We start from the raw sequence: 16,988 nt of genomic DNA on the forward strand, positions 1-16,988 counted from the left end.
TGGTGAATGGGGTAGTGAGAGGAGCGCTCTCGCTTGTACTGCATCAGGTTGGTGCTGATAAAGTCCAGTCACTGTACCGGGGTTAGTATGCCACTACAATGAAGTGAACCTGTGTGGAGCAGTCTGTACCTATAATGATCCTGCCCCAAAGGTAAGCAGTAGGAAATCTCCTGTATGATGGTTGTATTGAGATATGGAAGTAGGCACCCTGTAAGTTCAGGGCTAGAAATCAATCTCTTTGCTCTAGAGCTGGTCCTAACTGCTGTGAAGTAAGGTAAGGTGACTTCTGAGTGGCGTGACAGGTGTATAGATGGCAGCTGATGCTGTAAGGTATCATTGTTCAGGCCCCCGATCAGCTCATCAAAGTGCTTCGAAGAGGCAGTTTGAGAGGTCATGGACTGGGGTGCAGTCTGTTCTCACTTTTGAGCCCTGGGCCTCTTACACTGTGGCTCATAACAGCACAGAAATGGTGAGTATTGAGAAGATTGTTATCTGTGGTGTGGTTGAGAGGTATATCTTCTCTTCTGTTCCACAGTGTAGATTCCTAAGGAGTGTAGTGCGGTCCGAGAATCCTTCAGGATGTGGAAAGAAAATCTGTCTTCTCTGCAAAGAGTTTGGCCCTTCAAATTGGAAGTCTGTAGCTCTTTGGGCAATCTAGAGAGGTGTAGCAAACAAAAAAAAAACCCCACAACCCACCTCAGTACCACTGTCATGGAGACTGGGCGGGCAGCTATAACAGCTACATCCAGTGGTGTCTCCAGGACTGGTCTGGCTATTAGCTGACCTTCTCTAAGAATGGTCTGAATCTGTTCTTTTTGTGTTTCCAGTAACATTTCAGAAACATCCTGGGTTTCCCAAGATTAACAAAATTGTTTTGGCCATGACAGTTTGGTAATTTATGACTCTAAACAGTAATGTTGTTGATGAATACGCCATCTTTCAAAGCCTGATCATATGGGGTTGACTTAGCATTATGTTGCTTGCTTCATGCATTAATCACATCCACTATGATGGAGTTGGGTTGCGGATGTTGAAAACAAAGTCTGCCTCTTTGGGTAGAGATGTAGGGTTGTTTTTGTTTACACTCTGTTGCTGGTTGGTGCGAAGAAGGCTGGCTCTGCCAGATGATTTTGTTAGGATCTAGAATCAGCTCATTAATTGGGAGGACAGTTCTAGATGAGACGGTAATGTGCAGAATTTCCACCAACTTGTGATGTGTATCTGCCATCTCCTGTAAGGGAATTTGCAGCTTGTCTGCCACCCTCTTGGTAAGATCCAGAAAGTTCTTAAATCTTCACCTAGTGATGAGGGGTGGGCAGCACAGCCTCATCTGGGAGAGATGAGGAGAAGTGTGCTGAAGAGGTAACTTCCTCTTCAGGTGTGGGTTTTTTGTTTTTTGTTTCCCCCCCCCCTTCCCCCTTCTTTCCTGTTCTGAAAAAGCTTTCTCCTATCCTGGCTCAGGTGCTCTCCTGCCCTGGCTCAGGTGCCAGGCTGTAGCAAACCATCTGGTGGACTCTCCCTGAGAGACACCGGAGACAGTCATGCCATGTGTGTGTATATACTCAAAGAGTTACAATATGGCCTTGGGAGGGAGAGGCAAGAAGGCAAGCACGGGCGGTTGGCGTGATGGAATTGGGAATGACCCTTGTAGTATGGTGCTGGGCCACCTTGAGGGGCCAGGGAATGATATTCTCCTGGCCAGTGTCAGATTCTTCAGTGGGTAAGGGTGCTGCTGACTGAGGTATTGGCAGTACACAGCCCAGTGCTAAGAGCGATTCTGGGTGCCGGGATGTGCTCGATACTGGGGTCCTGGTACCAAGTACTGGGTATTGTGGTTCTTCTCCAATCATCAGGTCTCCAGGGCACCAGAGCTCATGCAGTACCATGGGTTCATTTGGTACCACAGAGGAGGGTCCGGGGTACATTGTCAGTACCGATAGTTGGGCAGAGCACTCCCTAAATGAGAGTTTTGCCCAGTACAAAAAGTTTGTTGGTGCCACTTTTTTAGAGACGGTTTGGTAATTGTCTCTCCCTGGGTACTGAGGCCACAGGTCTACAGAGTATCAGAGTACCTGTTTTACCATGGGCTCATCCGGAACCCCAGAGGAGTGTCTATAGTCGGTATCAATGGTTGGGAAGGTGCAGAACACTTCCTAGGTGGGAGTTTTGTTGCATCTGGTACCAAAGGGTTTCGCTATGCTGCTCTTTTAGAGATGGTGGGGTAACTGTCCCCTCTCCTTAGGGGATGGTACCGTTGCCTCAGAGCATGAAGGTGGAAGCTTCTGGTGTCTCCGTGCTGAAGCAGAGCTGACAGCAGGGCTTCTCTGTGTCACTCTTTTAGAGATGGTATGGTAACTGTGTCCTCTCCGTGCAGTAGTTGCCCAGGGTAGAACTCAGAGCAGCACAGAACTTACAGAAGCCCCTTGTCGGTGCACAGAGCAGAGCTCAGAGCAGGGCAGAGCTCACAGCAGGAAGCCCCTTCTCAGGTTTCAGCTTCCTGAGCTTCCCTGCCAAGCGGGTGCGGCAGCTGAGCTCACAGCAGGAGGTTCCGCACTGGGGAACACCCCTCTGACTGGCCAGTTGCTCAGAGGAGCCTTTCCAGGGGGAGTCTGTTGGTGGCTTCTTCTTTTTCTCTCTCCTCCTCTTCACCACTCGACCCCTTTTGAAGTGAAGGCTCCGGGGATGATCTGGGGTCAACACCCACTGGAGTCCCCTGCAGACTGAAGTGTTTTCTCTACAGGGAGGAATTTTTACTTCAGCTCCCAGCTCCTGTGAGGCTGCAGTTTTAGGTGTGGCAGGTAAAGCACTTCTGTGAGGGTCTCCCAGGCACAGTGAGTGTCTGGCCATTACAGGAACAGACTCCTGGTAGGAGAGGCACCACTTGGAGCAGAGAGAGCCAGGCAAGCCCCTGGCAGGGGGCGTCATCCTCTAGTAGGGAGGAATATGCAGAAGAACATCATCTTTACTTTTTTTTTTAACTGAAAAAGAAATAATTATGAGTCTACTAGATGCCTGGGGAGGGGGGGAATGCGCCCAGACAGGGAAGGAAAGTGAAGTTCTTTTCCTTTTTCTCTTTTCTTTTTAGACCAAAGGAATAAAATTAAATTAAATTAAAATAAAATAAAACACTAGCCTGAGTACTTTTAGGGAGAACAAAGGTAACAAAACAAACACTACTTATGCTAATGACACAGATAAGGAAGGGACAACTGCTCAGAGGCCAAAGGCGTAGAGAAGTGAGGGGGGTTCCCGTACAGTGCTAAATAGCCTCGAGATGCACAGGCTCAATGGGACACTGCTACCAAAAATCTCCGATTAGAGGTGCAGGGGCACACAGATACCTAAAGTGGAGCACTCATAGGGACACTACTCGAAGAAGAACACATGCGATGGTGGGAAGTTTTAGGTCCAGAACAGTGCAATGGTTCTCAGGGTACCCAGGATTGTGAGTCACCTTGTTACCCCCTGCCACCAGTGAGAGGGAGTCTTCTTGTGTTTTCTTGGGTGTCAGCTCTCTGATACCACCAGCCTGTTAGCCCTTCAAGAATTCTCCTCTGGGCAACACTAGCCTTTACTTTGCCTTGCAGGTTAACAATAGATGCAGCCCAGTCCCCAAGTCCTTTTGAAGCATTCCCTTGTAATGTCCAGCTCCTTTTCCACTGAATACTCACAGTGATATCAGATCTGCTGTCCCCAAAGTAACAGTAAGTACTCCAGCTTGTATGATCACAGCACTGAGATATATGTATAGTGAAAACAAGGATATGTTTATTACCGAAGATTCAAGCAACAGTGAGTAAAGATATTGGAAACAAAAGGTTACATAAAAAACAAAATCATAATACACTTTCTAGAGACTAAACTTAACCTATAGGTTAACCTGTCTAAAGAAGTCTATTTCATCCCCAAACTCCTCTGCACCATTTTCAATCAAGATTGGCCGAGAGCCTGTTTCCATGAATGTAAACACACTGCTTGTTTACTTCCTAAGTGTGGTAAGATGAGGCCCTAAGGCCCTGTATAAGACATGAGGCCTGAACTAAAAGTAATGGTCAAGACTTTGCTAATATAAAAAGCAAAGTTAAGCTGTGAGCCAGAGGCAGGTCCTGCTCACAGAAGTTGGCAAGAAGAAGGCTGCTAAAAGCACGTATACACATATAAGCACTAATAAGATGAATGTGTGCCAGGATGGCACCAGAACATCATGGTATGAACACATTCCACAGAGATAACAAGGAATAGGCAGACCATCCTAAAGACAGGATCAGAAGGACAATATGAGGGATAGACTTGTTTGTTCGAACCAACCTGTACCAGGGGAGAGGCAGCACCCTAATGCGTATAGGGGTGGTATCTCAATACATCAGGAGTGATGTGTAACCTGTTTGTACCTGTGTATAAGAATACATTCCTGAATGGATGTCTTTGTCTGGCCTAGGGGGCAGCGGAGAGTCCCGCCACTGACTGAGCCAGTCCATTGTCAGGGAGCACATATTCGTAGTATGTCCTGTAGTGTCTGCGGGAAACTATTACTGTGCTTCATTTGACAATAAACCTGGCCGGGTGCCTTCGTACGTTATCAGAGTCTGTGGTCATTGGAGGTTCTCTTGGGTCTGCTGTGTCAGTGATCTGCAGAGCCAGGGAAGCACACAGAGGGAACACTTGCACACAGCCGACTGTTATCAACATTGAACAGAGCAGAACACCACACCGGTAGCATCTGACGACACTAAGTACAGGATTAGGGTGTGTCTTCTTTGCCTTCTACTTATTCTCCCCAAAGTTTTATCTCTGAATACAGACCTATGGCTTATTTCCTTCCCTGTTAATGTCACATTTCTCCATTGACGTAGTATGTCAATAGTTATCCATTGAGTTAGCTTACAGTACTTAAGACCTCATGACATTCTTTGGTGGACCAGACCAGAATCAGGACATTCCTGTAACCCTCTGTCAGCTGGCATTAAGGGGATCTTGGTTCACCAACAGCTGAAATATTTTGTTTACTAGGGCTGATCTTTCTATTTTGACACTAGTAGGAAAATTTTATTCAAACCCATGTGTAAACTGAGAAGCCAGTTCTGCTTGATACAAAAACCTATTTTTTTTTTTTACAGAGCATCCCATCTTGTTTATGGCTTGCCTCTCAACTGCCAAGCTCAGTAGTCTGGGCAGACATGAAAGAATGGTGCCGGCCATGGAACAGGAGATTTTGTCTTCCAAAAAGTGGGAGTGGAGACCTCTGTGACATCTCCACTAGGTCTGAGAACCACAACTCTTTGTGGCCAATCTGGGAGGATGCTTCCTTGCTAGATACTTGATAGATGCTTCCTTGCTTTTAATCTCTGAATAACTGTTCCCATTAGCAGAATAATGGGAAAGAGGAATGGGGAGGTGCCATTTATGATCCAGAGTGTCTGTTTCCTTTGATCTTCGGCTGTTTTCCCTGGTGAAGAAGGGTCTTGCCTTTGCATTTTCATTGGATGTAACTAGATTCAACTGGGGCTGACCGAGATCCGTTGATATCAACTGGAAAATTTCTTAGTTCAGGAATAATTCTGAGTTGTCTATCTCCTGATGGCTGAGTCAAACAGCTTTTGTGTTCCGTGTCACCTTTATGCGGCTTGCCCTGATGGAGGCTAGATGACCATGTGCCTAAAAAGGACTTGTATTGCTTTGGCATTCATAAGATAACTTCTTGTGCCTCTTAATGACTTAAGTATGCTATGGTCATCATATTGTATGACAGATCCAGGATGGACCGTTTCCTCAGCAAGGCCTCATTTGATTATAGCAAACTTTAAGTCAAGAAAAATGTTGGACTTAAAGGCTGATAGCATACCTTCAAAAATACTATGTCAAATTTATCGCTGGTGTAACTCAAATGAGGCCTCTCTTTTAACTTACTTTTGCTGCTTGATAAATTTAACCAAGGTTGTATCTGATTAAAATGCAGTTCTAGTCTTGGAACTTCCAAGATAATGAACCAGATAGTGAGATACTTAAAGAGTCATAATATCCTTGAAGTTTTGCTGCTACCCAGAGAAGGGTGAAAACTGCATTGGCTCCATACTTGGCACAGTACATTCCCCAACACAATGGTAAAGCTACACTGGTCAGTGTGTTGAGTGGGAAAAGCCAAGGCTGTGTCCAGTTCATATATCATTCCACCCTTCTCTGTCCAACTGTGTGAGGGGGTGGCAATGTACTGGTTCTATGGAGCCTGTTCCCATCCAGCACTGCTACCCAACATACAGATAGCTAGTTCAAGGATGTAAGGAGGAACCTAGTGTTCCTTATTCCCCTGGGCTAGCCAAGCTACAGTTTGGCCCCCAACGAAGTAGAAGGCCACACAGAACTGGGCCCATAAACGACATATAATTTAGCCTGTCAAACTGTTGGATAATGTTAAAGCAAAAAATTGTGGAGAGAAGTATTGGACAAGTTGAGAAAGTGGAATATGTTCTTGTTTTACTGGAGTTTAAAAAAAAGTTTTCAAAATGCCATTATTTTTTCTTCATTTGATTGTGAACAGTCTAAGAACATTTTCCTCCTCACTGTAATCTTTTAATATACTAAGACAAATCTTGTTAGCATTTGTAAACTGTAAAAGTTATAGGTATATATAGTACAGACCCGTTTATGCGCGGATGATGGGAATCAAGCTGTCACGACCGCGTGTTAACGGACCGCGGGTTAAGAGGGCCATGCTGAAAAAAGTGTCTATGATTCACCTTGAAAAAAGTCGTTGTTTTCTGCTCTTTCTGGCTTGCATTTTTTTTCTCTCTTATGAAGTCTGTCATTTGCTGCAGATGAATGATTTTGATATTTTCCACATTTTGCTCCTCCATAAATCTTACAACAGTTTCTACAGCACTAAGGGCTTCTCTGGGCGAAATTTTAACCTTTTCAATGACATCCTCGCCATCACTTTCACAGTCCAACATAGCCTTGCAGCCTGTTAATATTTCTTCCTCGGACAGAAATTCTGAAGTCAGGCAATCTTCATCCATCTCCAGCCACTCAGTAATGATTTCCAGTGACGTATCCAAACTAAAATCCTTTATCATTTGAAAGAGAAGTTTACCTTTATCCTCTATTGTCTGCATGCGTGTTTGTAGGATGTCTTGTTCTGAAAATCCTTCAAAGTCTGGCTCTGAATCAGTGCCACTGCTGGAGTTTTCAGAGTCTGAGCCGTCTTTGACAGAAAAGGCATCGCCGAGAGCCTTCATCCAGCAGTCTTCAATGGACTTTTGTTTTACTCCATCCCAAACTTTTTTAACTAAATAAATAATTTCCTTCATGTTTAACTGTTTCAGGAATTTGGAAATGCCTGAAGACGTGCATGACATGATCGCTGAAATCAGCTGCAGTCGATAATTGTTTTTAAAATTCTGAATAATGCCCTGGTCTAAAGGTTGAATTTTTGATGTTGTGTTGAATGGTAGGTATAGCACTAGTATTTTCCATCGCTCAATACCAGTGATTCAGCTGGAGGATGGGCTGGACAATTGTCAAGTAGCAAAAGTGCTTTGGCTTCGAGTTTCTTTGACCGCAGATGCTTATGAACAGCTGGAACAAAGCTGTTGTGGAACCAGTTGTCGAAAATGTGTCTCGTCATCCAAGCATTTTTGCTGTTAGCATATATTACTGGCAGTTTGGCTCTATTGAGGTGATTAAAGGTGATTAAACCCCTTGCTGGCTTGGAATGATTCATCCCCCGTTAAATTTCCAAACTTTGTTGCTTGGGCTTGAAGAATTGGCCCACTTAGCGGCATTCCTTTCAGCCTTTCCTGAGGAAACCACTTGCGTTTGGCTTTATCTATTGTGGGTTTTGCTGAATAGTGCAGTTTTCGCTTAAGCCCCACGGCAGAAATGATATTTTGTACAAAGCCATTCAGTTTAGATTTATTTTTTAGCCATCCTCGGAGAGTAGATTTGGCAATCCCAATATCTTTTGAAACTTTGGCCTGCGTTTCTTCACTATTTACTGGATCTATTGCAGCTAGCTTTTCTTCTACAGTGTAGGAACACTGACGCTTGCCCTCTGCCATTATATTAGGCCTACGGTTAAAATTTTCTAATGTAGTATATTGTCAAGGTTCCTCCCCCAGTCTGAACTCTAGGGTACAGATGTGGGGACCTGCATGAAAACCTCCTAAGCTTACTTTCACCAGCTTAGGTTAAAACTTCCCCAAGGTACAAATTAATTTTATCCTTTGCCCTTGGAATATCCACTGCCACCACCAAACTCTAACTGGGTTTACTGGGAAACGTAGTTTGGACACGTCTTTCCCCCCAAAATCCTCCCAACCCTTGCACCCCACTTCCTGGGAAAGGTTTGGTAAAAATCCTCAACAATTTGCATAGGTAACCACAGACCCAAACCCTTGGATCTGAGAACAATGAAAAAGCATTCAGTTTTCTTACAAGAAGACTTTTAATAGAAATAGAAGTAAGTAGAACTAAAGGAATCACCTCTGTAAAATCAGGATGGTAGATACCTTACAGGATAATTAGATTAAAAACATAGAGAATCCCTCTAGGCAAAACCTTAGGTTACAAAAAAGACACACAGACAGAAATAGTCATTCTATTCAGCACAATTCGTTTCTCAGCCATTTAAAGAAATCATAATCTAACACGTACCTAGCTAGATTACTTACTAAAAGTTCTAAGACTCCATTCCTGGTCTATCCCCGGCAAAAGCAGCATACTGACAGACACAGACGCAGACCCTTTGTTTCTCTCCCTTCTCTCAGCTTTTGAAAGTATCTTGTCTCCTCATTGGTCATTTTGGTCAGGTGCCAGCGAGGTTACCTTTAGCTTCTTAACCCTTTACAGGTGAGAGGATTTTTCCTCTGGCCAGGAGGGATTTTAAAGGGGTTTACCCTTCCCTTTATATTTATGACATATATATATTACTATATAACTACTATATATTGTATATCTCTCTAGTGTGACAATGACTAAGCGTGCGTGATATGTCTTTACCAATATTGGTAAAGGCGTACAACATGTTTCCGCTCCGCACTTCCTGTCGATTTCTATGTTAGTGAGCAAATCTGTAGCATTATATAGCAAGTTCCTGTACTGCATGTTAATGAGTCTCGCGTGTTAAATAGGCAGCACTGGGAGGCATGGCTCTACCGTGCATTCAGCGGATTCACGAGTAAACGGGTCTGTACTGTATTTGGTTAAATTTAAAATTTAACTTTTAACACATGATGCTGCAACTTCTTGCACATATGTGGACTGGTGGCCTGCACAGATGCAGCAGCATACCTACATGTAAGCAATTGTGGGATGGGAGCTCAAGTCTGAAAACTTTCTATGAGTTAAATCTTTTCCTTCTGTGTCCAATACTTTATGAAATATGTTATCTAATCATTCTTTCTTGAACAGGATTGTTTATGAAATCTCATTTAAATACTGTTTATCACTTCCCTTCCTTTTGTCCCCTTTAGCCTTCTAGAAACAATGGGCAGTTTAAAATTAGCACTAAATTTAGCACTATATTCTCACTAAATCCTACTTATCCTTTTTGAAAGACTGAGATGTTTTGGGATGGTTTGATACTTTATTTCATAACTACTAAAGTGAATATACTTTATTCTTAGATGTATAGGCGTATGCTGATATTGCAAGATACTATATATCCAATGGATTATATATTGCATGTTATTCATTACTTATCTACAATTTGTGGACTTAGTATTGCAAAAATTGAGTTTATTAAAAGAAATTATACAAAAAGATAAATAATTTGTCAATAATAGTTACCGGATTGGCTCTTTTGTCCACCACTCAGGAACAATTTTATCAAGCACTTCTGGTGTCAATGCCTCATTCTCTACTATGTTCGCTTTGATTATTTCTTCCTCATCAGTTAACACCACTTCCTTCATCTAAAGAGACCCAAAAGACCATGAAAAAATTAATATCTATACTTTGCTTGACAATGACATTTCTCTTTAACTGACCCAGAAGGTTAGATAATGCATTTCAGGTACAGCTTTTATTCAGTTAAGTTCAGCAGCAATAAAGTAATCTAGTTGATTGTATTTTGTTGTATGTTATTTCACATACAATTTTAAAAACAGAGTTGGTCAAACATTTCTGAAGTTTGATTTTTCAACAAAAAAGAAACTAAATTTAAAACAGGATTATTTGGGTGAAAACTGGCATGAAAAATGCATGCTATTTTTGATCGCCTGTACAGATAGTCAACATTTTTGGAAGCATTGACAAAAACAAATAAATTTTTCATGAAATTTTTTCTAATTTTTCTGCCAGCCCTAATTAAAAACCAAAGTTTAGTTAATTTATGGAAAATGGGAGGGGTATGAAGGCAGTGCACTAGATGCTTTGCCCAACCAAGTTTTGCTCCATGGGGGACCCGAGAAGCAGAGGCAAAGATGGCCCCAATTACTCTTTACTTCCCCCAATTTACAGCAACTTCAGAGTTACTGTAAACTGTGCTCCATTCCACAGTCCCCAAGGATCCTTTCCAGCCATGGGGGATCACCAGAGCATAACTAGCTCTGATCTAGCTATGCCCCCTTTGCCAAGACAGTTCAGAGGTGGTATAGAGCAGTGATTCTCAGACTTATTTGATTGCACCTCCTTATTTGATTGCTCCACTTTAGGTGTCTTGACGCCTGGTGTTTGTAATAGGATATTTGTGGTAGCAGCACCTGATTGGGTCGCATGTGCACCATAGCCGTCTCTCGCTGCTCTGAGTGGTTACATAGCAGTGTGCAGCCAACCGTCCCCCCTTACCTTCTCTACCTCAGAGAATTGGCCTGAAACTCCGAACTAGGGGGGAGGAGGGAGGGTAGTGGAGCACCCACAGGGACAATCATCTCGAAGAACCTCAGTTACTGCACAAGGTGAGTAACCGTCTCCTCTTCTTAGAGAAGTGTCCCTGTGGGTGCTCCACTTCAGCTGTCTTGACACCCTGTGCTTGCAATCAGAGATTTGTGGTAGAAGTGCCCAGTTGGGCCACCCATGTGCCATAGCCATCTTGTGCCACTCTGAGTGGTTACATAGTGGTGTGCAGCCAACTGTCCCCATTCCATCTCTCTCTCAGAGAATCAGCCTGCAACTCTGAAGTAGAGGGGAGGCGGGAGGGTAGTGGAGCACCCATAGGGACACACATCTCGAAGAAGCTCAGTTACTGCACAAGGTGAGTAACCTTCTCTTTTTCTTCGCAGAGTGTACCTGTGGGAGCTTCACTTTAGATGACTGTTGAGCAGTGCCCCTCAGAGGAGTTGATCTATTGACAGTGGATAAAACCGTAAGTCCAAAGTGAGGATCTGATGCTGATTATTCTCTAAAGCATAGTATTTAGTGAAAGTATGGACTGATGCCAAGGTAGCTGCTCTGCAAATGTCAGTGATAGGCAACATATGCTGCCAGTGCTCTGGTGGAGTGTGTAAGAACTCCTGGCGGATGTTGTAGATTGTTGTTATGGTAGCACAAATGGATACATCCTGATTATCCATTTGGATAGTCTCTGTTTTGAGATGGTTTGAACATCGAACATTCTGTTATGGAAACAAATAGTCTAGGTGATTTTCTAAATGTTTTTGTTCTTTCAATGTAGAAAGCTAATGCTCTCAGAACATCCAATGTGTGGAGTGAGGCCTCCCTCCCATCCGCATGTATCTTAGGAAAAAATACAAGGAAGTAAATGGGTTGGTTCAAATGAAAGGGGGACGCAACTTTAGGTATGAACTTAGGATGCGATCATAGAATTACTTTATCTTTAAAGAATGTTGTATAAGGTAGGTGAGCCATTAAGGCACCCAATTCTTCCATCCATCTGGCAGACGTGATGGCAATAAGGAAAGCCACCTTCATGGATAAGTGAAACAAAGAGCAAAGAGTTTAAATGGCTTTCCCATGAGTCCGTGTAGAACAAGGTTGAGGTCCCACATGGGTGTAGGGTTTCTTATTGTGGAATAAATGTTTTCAGTGCCTTTAAGGAAGTGTTTAATCATTGGGTGAGCAAATATAGTGACTCTGTCCACTTTGTCATGGAAGGAGGTAATGGCACCCAAGTGTACTCTTATGGAGCATGTGGATAGCCTCAATTTTTTAAGTCTTAGTATATAGTCCAGGATCCTTGGTTGGGGGGACAACTGTGGCAAGAACTGTTTATCTTGGCACCAGGTGGAGAATCATTTCCACTTGTGGATATATGTCTTTCTTGTACTTAGTCTCCAACTACTCAGTAATACATCTTTTACTTCCTCAAGAACAGGCCTTCTTGACCCCAGTCAGCCATGGAGTAACCAGGCCTTGAGGTTGACTACTGTGAGGTTGGGGTGACAGACGCATCCTGCATCTTGTGATAGAAGGTGAGGCACTAAGGGAAGAGTTCGAGGCGCTTTCACTGCCATCTGACGCAAGTATGGGAACCACGTTTGTCGGGTCAATCTGGGCACAATGAGAATGACACTGGATTTGTCCTGCTTGATCTTGTAAATGACTCTGCTTAGGAGTGGGGTCAGAGAAAATGGGGCTTCCCATTTTATGAGGATTGCATCACTTAGGGAGTGATGTCCCAATCCCACTCTGGAGCAGTATTGTGAGCATTTGGCATTCTGAGCTGTTGCAAATAGATCTATGGTGGGGAACCCCCATAGTTTGAATATGGACTTGAGAATTCAGGGATCCATCTCCCACTTGTGGGTTTCTGAGATCCGCTGTTGTATTTTGACATCCTGGCAGATAGGATGCTGATATCTCTATGTTGTTGGTGATGCACCAGTTCCAAAGGACTATTGCCTTTGTACATAGGGGGGTGGACTAGATGACCTCCTGAAGTCCCTTCCAACCCTGATATTCTATGATTCTATGAATAGGGAGTATGATCGTCCTCCCCCTTTATGGTTTATATAAAACATGCCTGCTATATTGTCCATGAGGATCTTGATGGTATTGTTCTTGACTAGAGGAAGAAAGTGGTTGCACGCATTTTGGACTGCCCTTAGCTCCAGTAAGTTTATGTGAAGGTTTGACTCTGCTGGGGACCAGGGGCCTTGGACCGTATTATTGAGTAGATGTTCCCCCCCCCCCCAACCTATTAAGGAAGCATCTGTTATGATTGTCATGGTTGGAGTTCTTTTATGGAAAGGGACTCCTAAGCAGATGTTATTTGGTTGTGTCCACCATGTTAACGAGTCTTTTACTCTGCATGGCATTGTGAGGTGTCTGTTGAGAGAGTATCTGTGCATATATACACTGTTCGAAGCCAGGCCTGCAAGCATCTCATGTGGAGTTTGGCATGCTTGACAACAAATGTTGTTGCTGACATGTGCCCCAAGAGTTGTAAACATGTTCTGGCTGATGTTTGTGCGGTGTCCCTCACCGTTGAAATTAGATTGACTAGGGTGAGGAAGTGTTGTTGGGGTAGCGTTGCTGTTAAGACAGTTGAGACAGGCTCCTTCAAATTCCAACTTTTGGATGGGAACCAATGTGGACTTTTGCATGTTTATGTGGAACCCTAGGTTCGTGAAAAGGGTTATCGTGCTCTGCGTGGCATTTATCACTTCTTGCCCTGTTGGTGCCCATAGGAGGCAGTTGTCCAAGTATGGAAATATCATTACTCCATGTTTGCATAGGTGAGCTGCAATGACAGCAAGAACCTTGGAAAAAAACTGCTGGGGCAGAGGACAGGCCAAAGGGTAGTACTCTGTATTGGAAATGCTGTTTCCCTAGCATGAATCTTCTGTGTCATTGGTAGATGGTAATATGAAAATAAGCGTTCTGAAGGTCGAGGGCCAAGAGCCAATCTCCCTTCTCTAATGCCGGAATTATTGTGGTTAGAGAGTCACCATTTTGAAACGTTGTGTTCTCACAAATTTGTTGAGTTTTTGTAAATTCAGGATGGGAGGATGTGTTCCCACCATCTAGTCTTTTTCTGAATTATAAAGTAATATGAATAACCTCTCCCCCTTTGTTGTGAGAGTACAGGTTCCACGGCAGCTAATTGTACAAGGTGCTTTATTTCCTGTTGTAACAGGTGCTCGTGAGGGGGTCCCTGAAAAGGGCTGGGGAAGGGGGATAAGTAGGTAGGATAGAAATAAAGGGGATGGAGTAGCCCTTTTGGATAATCTCTAAAACTCATTTGTCTGTTGTGATGGTGTTCCAAACTGAGTAGTATGGTGACAGACGGTCTCCAAATGGACAGGGGACCATTTTTGGTTCCGGAGTCAGAGAGAGTGGAGGTCTTGTGCCCTCGACCACACCTTCAAAATGATTGTCTAGAGGTAGATTATTGAGACGTCGAAGGCTGATCTTGGTTCCGCTGACATCTGTTCTGTTTTTGTTTCCGCTCTTGGTCGTACTGTCTTTGGGGCTGAGAGTATGGCGTAGACCGGAATCTCTTATTGTAAAACAGGCTCTGTTTGTTTTTATTTGCAGGTATGTAAATGCCAAGGGTCTTTAAGTTCATCCTTGAGTCTTTCAGAAATGTTTTCCTTGTACTGTTCTTTTTTGTCATCTGATAATTTTTCAATAAAAGTTGACATTTTGGATAACAGATTGTGTGTATATTTTGCTAGTGGGGCCACATAGTTGGCTATGCGGAACTGAAGTGTAGCTGAGGAATAAGCTTTCCACGTGAAAAAGTCTAGCCTTTTCCAATCCTTATCACATGGGGTTGTTTGTTTCCTTCTTTGGGTGACCGCCTCCACTACTAAGGAATTTGGTGTGGGGTGTGTAAATAGGAACTCAGCCCCTTTTGCTGACATGTAATATGTTTTGTTGGACCTTTTACACGAGGGTGGTGCTGTAGCAGGTGTCTGCCAGATTATTTTTGCAGGCTCCATGATTTCGTCATTAATTGGCAGAGCTATCTTTGCCGAAGGGGAAGCCTGGAGTATGTCTGTGACCTTATGTTGGGCTTCTGGTAGCTGTTCTAGTGAAACGTTTAGGGATTCGGCTACCTTTTGAAGAGTTCCTGAAAGTATTTGAAATCATCCCCAGTAGCGGCTGGTGGTGGTATTATGGTTTCGTACAGTGATGACAAAGAGAGGTGAGTAGGCGACAAGTGTCATGTTTGGCTGTGTCTTTAGGTTCCTCAGTGTCTTCCTCCTGTGTTTCTGAGGGTGCTGGGACAGTTGGTGAAAGAGCTGATCTGGACCTAGTAGGGCTAGGGGGCTTGCGGTTTTGGGCCCTAGACTTTGTTCATGGATCCCAGTATGACCAGTTAAGTGGGAATGGTATGGGGAGCGGTGTCTATGGGTGATCATACCATCCTTGTATATCTGCAGGTGGTTGGTGATGAGATGATCCTGGCTTGGGTGAGGAATGGCGAGGAGTATATATTATTGCATCATCCTCTTCTTCCTCATCACTGGAGATAGGTGGCACTGACCTGCAGAGAGTAGTCAGCTGGATTGATACCGATCTGGATGGGGTACCCTTGATGCTGAGTAGAGGAGATTCAGGCACTGAAGCCACTATCAGGTCTGCATGCCTCATGAATTTCTGTGGAACCATGAGGCTTGATGCTGGAGATGGCAAGGTGGACAGCCCGGGAGCATGAGTTAAAGCTACCCCTGCCGAGGATTTAGAGCTGTGTGGCATATTTACAACAGGGGTGGCGTCATTGTACCACTCAGTGCCGAGATCTTCTTTGGCTCCATGGGTGCCAAGCTGGAAGGTTTCACTTTGCTGTGTGAACCTCCATTAGAGCCTGCCCACATAGGGTCTTAGCTCTTCGGGAACTCTCAGTGCTGGATGTTCCTGGTGCCTCGCAGTCTGGCGGTCTCGGTGCCATCAGTACCGGGGCAGATTTTTCAGTTGGAGATTGCTTTCTTTAGGCAATTCTCAATGCAAGGATGTCTGCGACCTGTTTATGGTAGCATTTCTAGAAGTAGGCTCCTTGGCAGCTGTTGTTGAAGCAGAACCCCGACAGAGGCTGCCGTTGGTGACCGTTGGCCAGTGAGTGACCTGGACTCAGGGTCGGAGGTTGTCCTGAGGGATTTCGCCATCATGAGGAGTGGCAGTTGGAGATCCCTGGCTTTTCTTGTCCTAGCTGTCAGTTTTCTGAAGCATGGGCACTTTTGTGTAATATGCGTCCCGCCAAGGCAGTGGACGCTGAGCGTGACAGTCAGAGACTGGTATGGAGAGTCTGCAAGTCAGGCAGCATTTAAAGCCGGGTGAGCCGAACATGCCTGAAAGAGTCGATCTCTTAGAGGAAAAAAATAGGGTAAACCCTGTTTGAGGCTAAGGCTGTACACCTACTAGAGAAGGAGGGATAGACATGGAAGGAAAAGGATTATATTTTTTTTAATTTTAAAGAAATTAGTCAGGCAAGGGGATAGGGAAACTAACTACAATTAAGCTATCTACTATAAGTTTTATATGAGGTCAGAGAGGGCACTGCTGATCACTCCGACTCAAGCCAAAGGCAATAGAGAAGGAACTGGGGGATGGTTGGCTGTGCAACGCTATGTAACTGCTTGGAGCAGTGCGAGACAGCTACAGTGTGTGCACGGCCCAACTGGGCACTGCTACCACAAGTCTCTGATTACAAGTGCAGGGCGTCAAGACACCTAAAGTGGAGTACCCACAGGGACACTCCTCAAAGAAGAAAGGTGCCTTACACTACAACTATCTCTTTAGCTAATTAAAGGGATAATGTGGACATGCTCTGAAGAGATTACCATCTAGATCTCCTTAGCTGGAAGAATAGTGAGGAGTTAGTAAAGATTTACTTCATGTTAGGTACCAAATAAACTCATGAATTATACTTGATGCATAATACCAAACTATGGCTTGAAGAGTTTTCATTATACTTTACATGGTTAATACTAGTTCATATCTAGACAGGAGTTGTGTGAGCTAAATTCCTACATAATAGCCTATTCCCTCTGTATAGGGCACTTAGGGTCAATGGTATAGTATTGGAAACTCTCATAATTTTATTCAAGAATCTCATGATATGTGGTGTTTTTCCTAAATCTCCTGCT

At 44.0% G+C, this 16,988-nt stretch overlaps 1 protein-coding gene across 5 annotated transcripts in view; it reads right to left on the minus strand.

Moving 5' to 3' along the window:
- AK9 (adenylate kinase 9) overlaps positions 1–16,988 on the minus strand; it is a 245,383-nt gene that overhangs the window by 95,872 nt on the left and 132,523 nt on the right. For all 5 annotated transcript variants that reach the window (XM_084624319.1, XM_084624320.1, XM_084624317.1 and 2 more), the window contains one exon: positions 9,784–9,908. In XM_084624319.1, the coding sequence (XP_084480445.1) occupies positions 9,784–9,908 (125 nt within the window). The remainder of the gene's footprint in view (positions 1–9,783; positions 9,909–16,988) is intronic.

Source organism: Lepidochelys olivacea (genome assembly GCF_965140295.1).
Source record: "Lepidochelys olivacea isolate rLepOli2 genome assembly, chromosome: 3".
NCBI lineage: Eukaryota > Metazoa > Chordata > Testudines > Cheloniidae > Lepidochelys > Lepidochelys olivacea.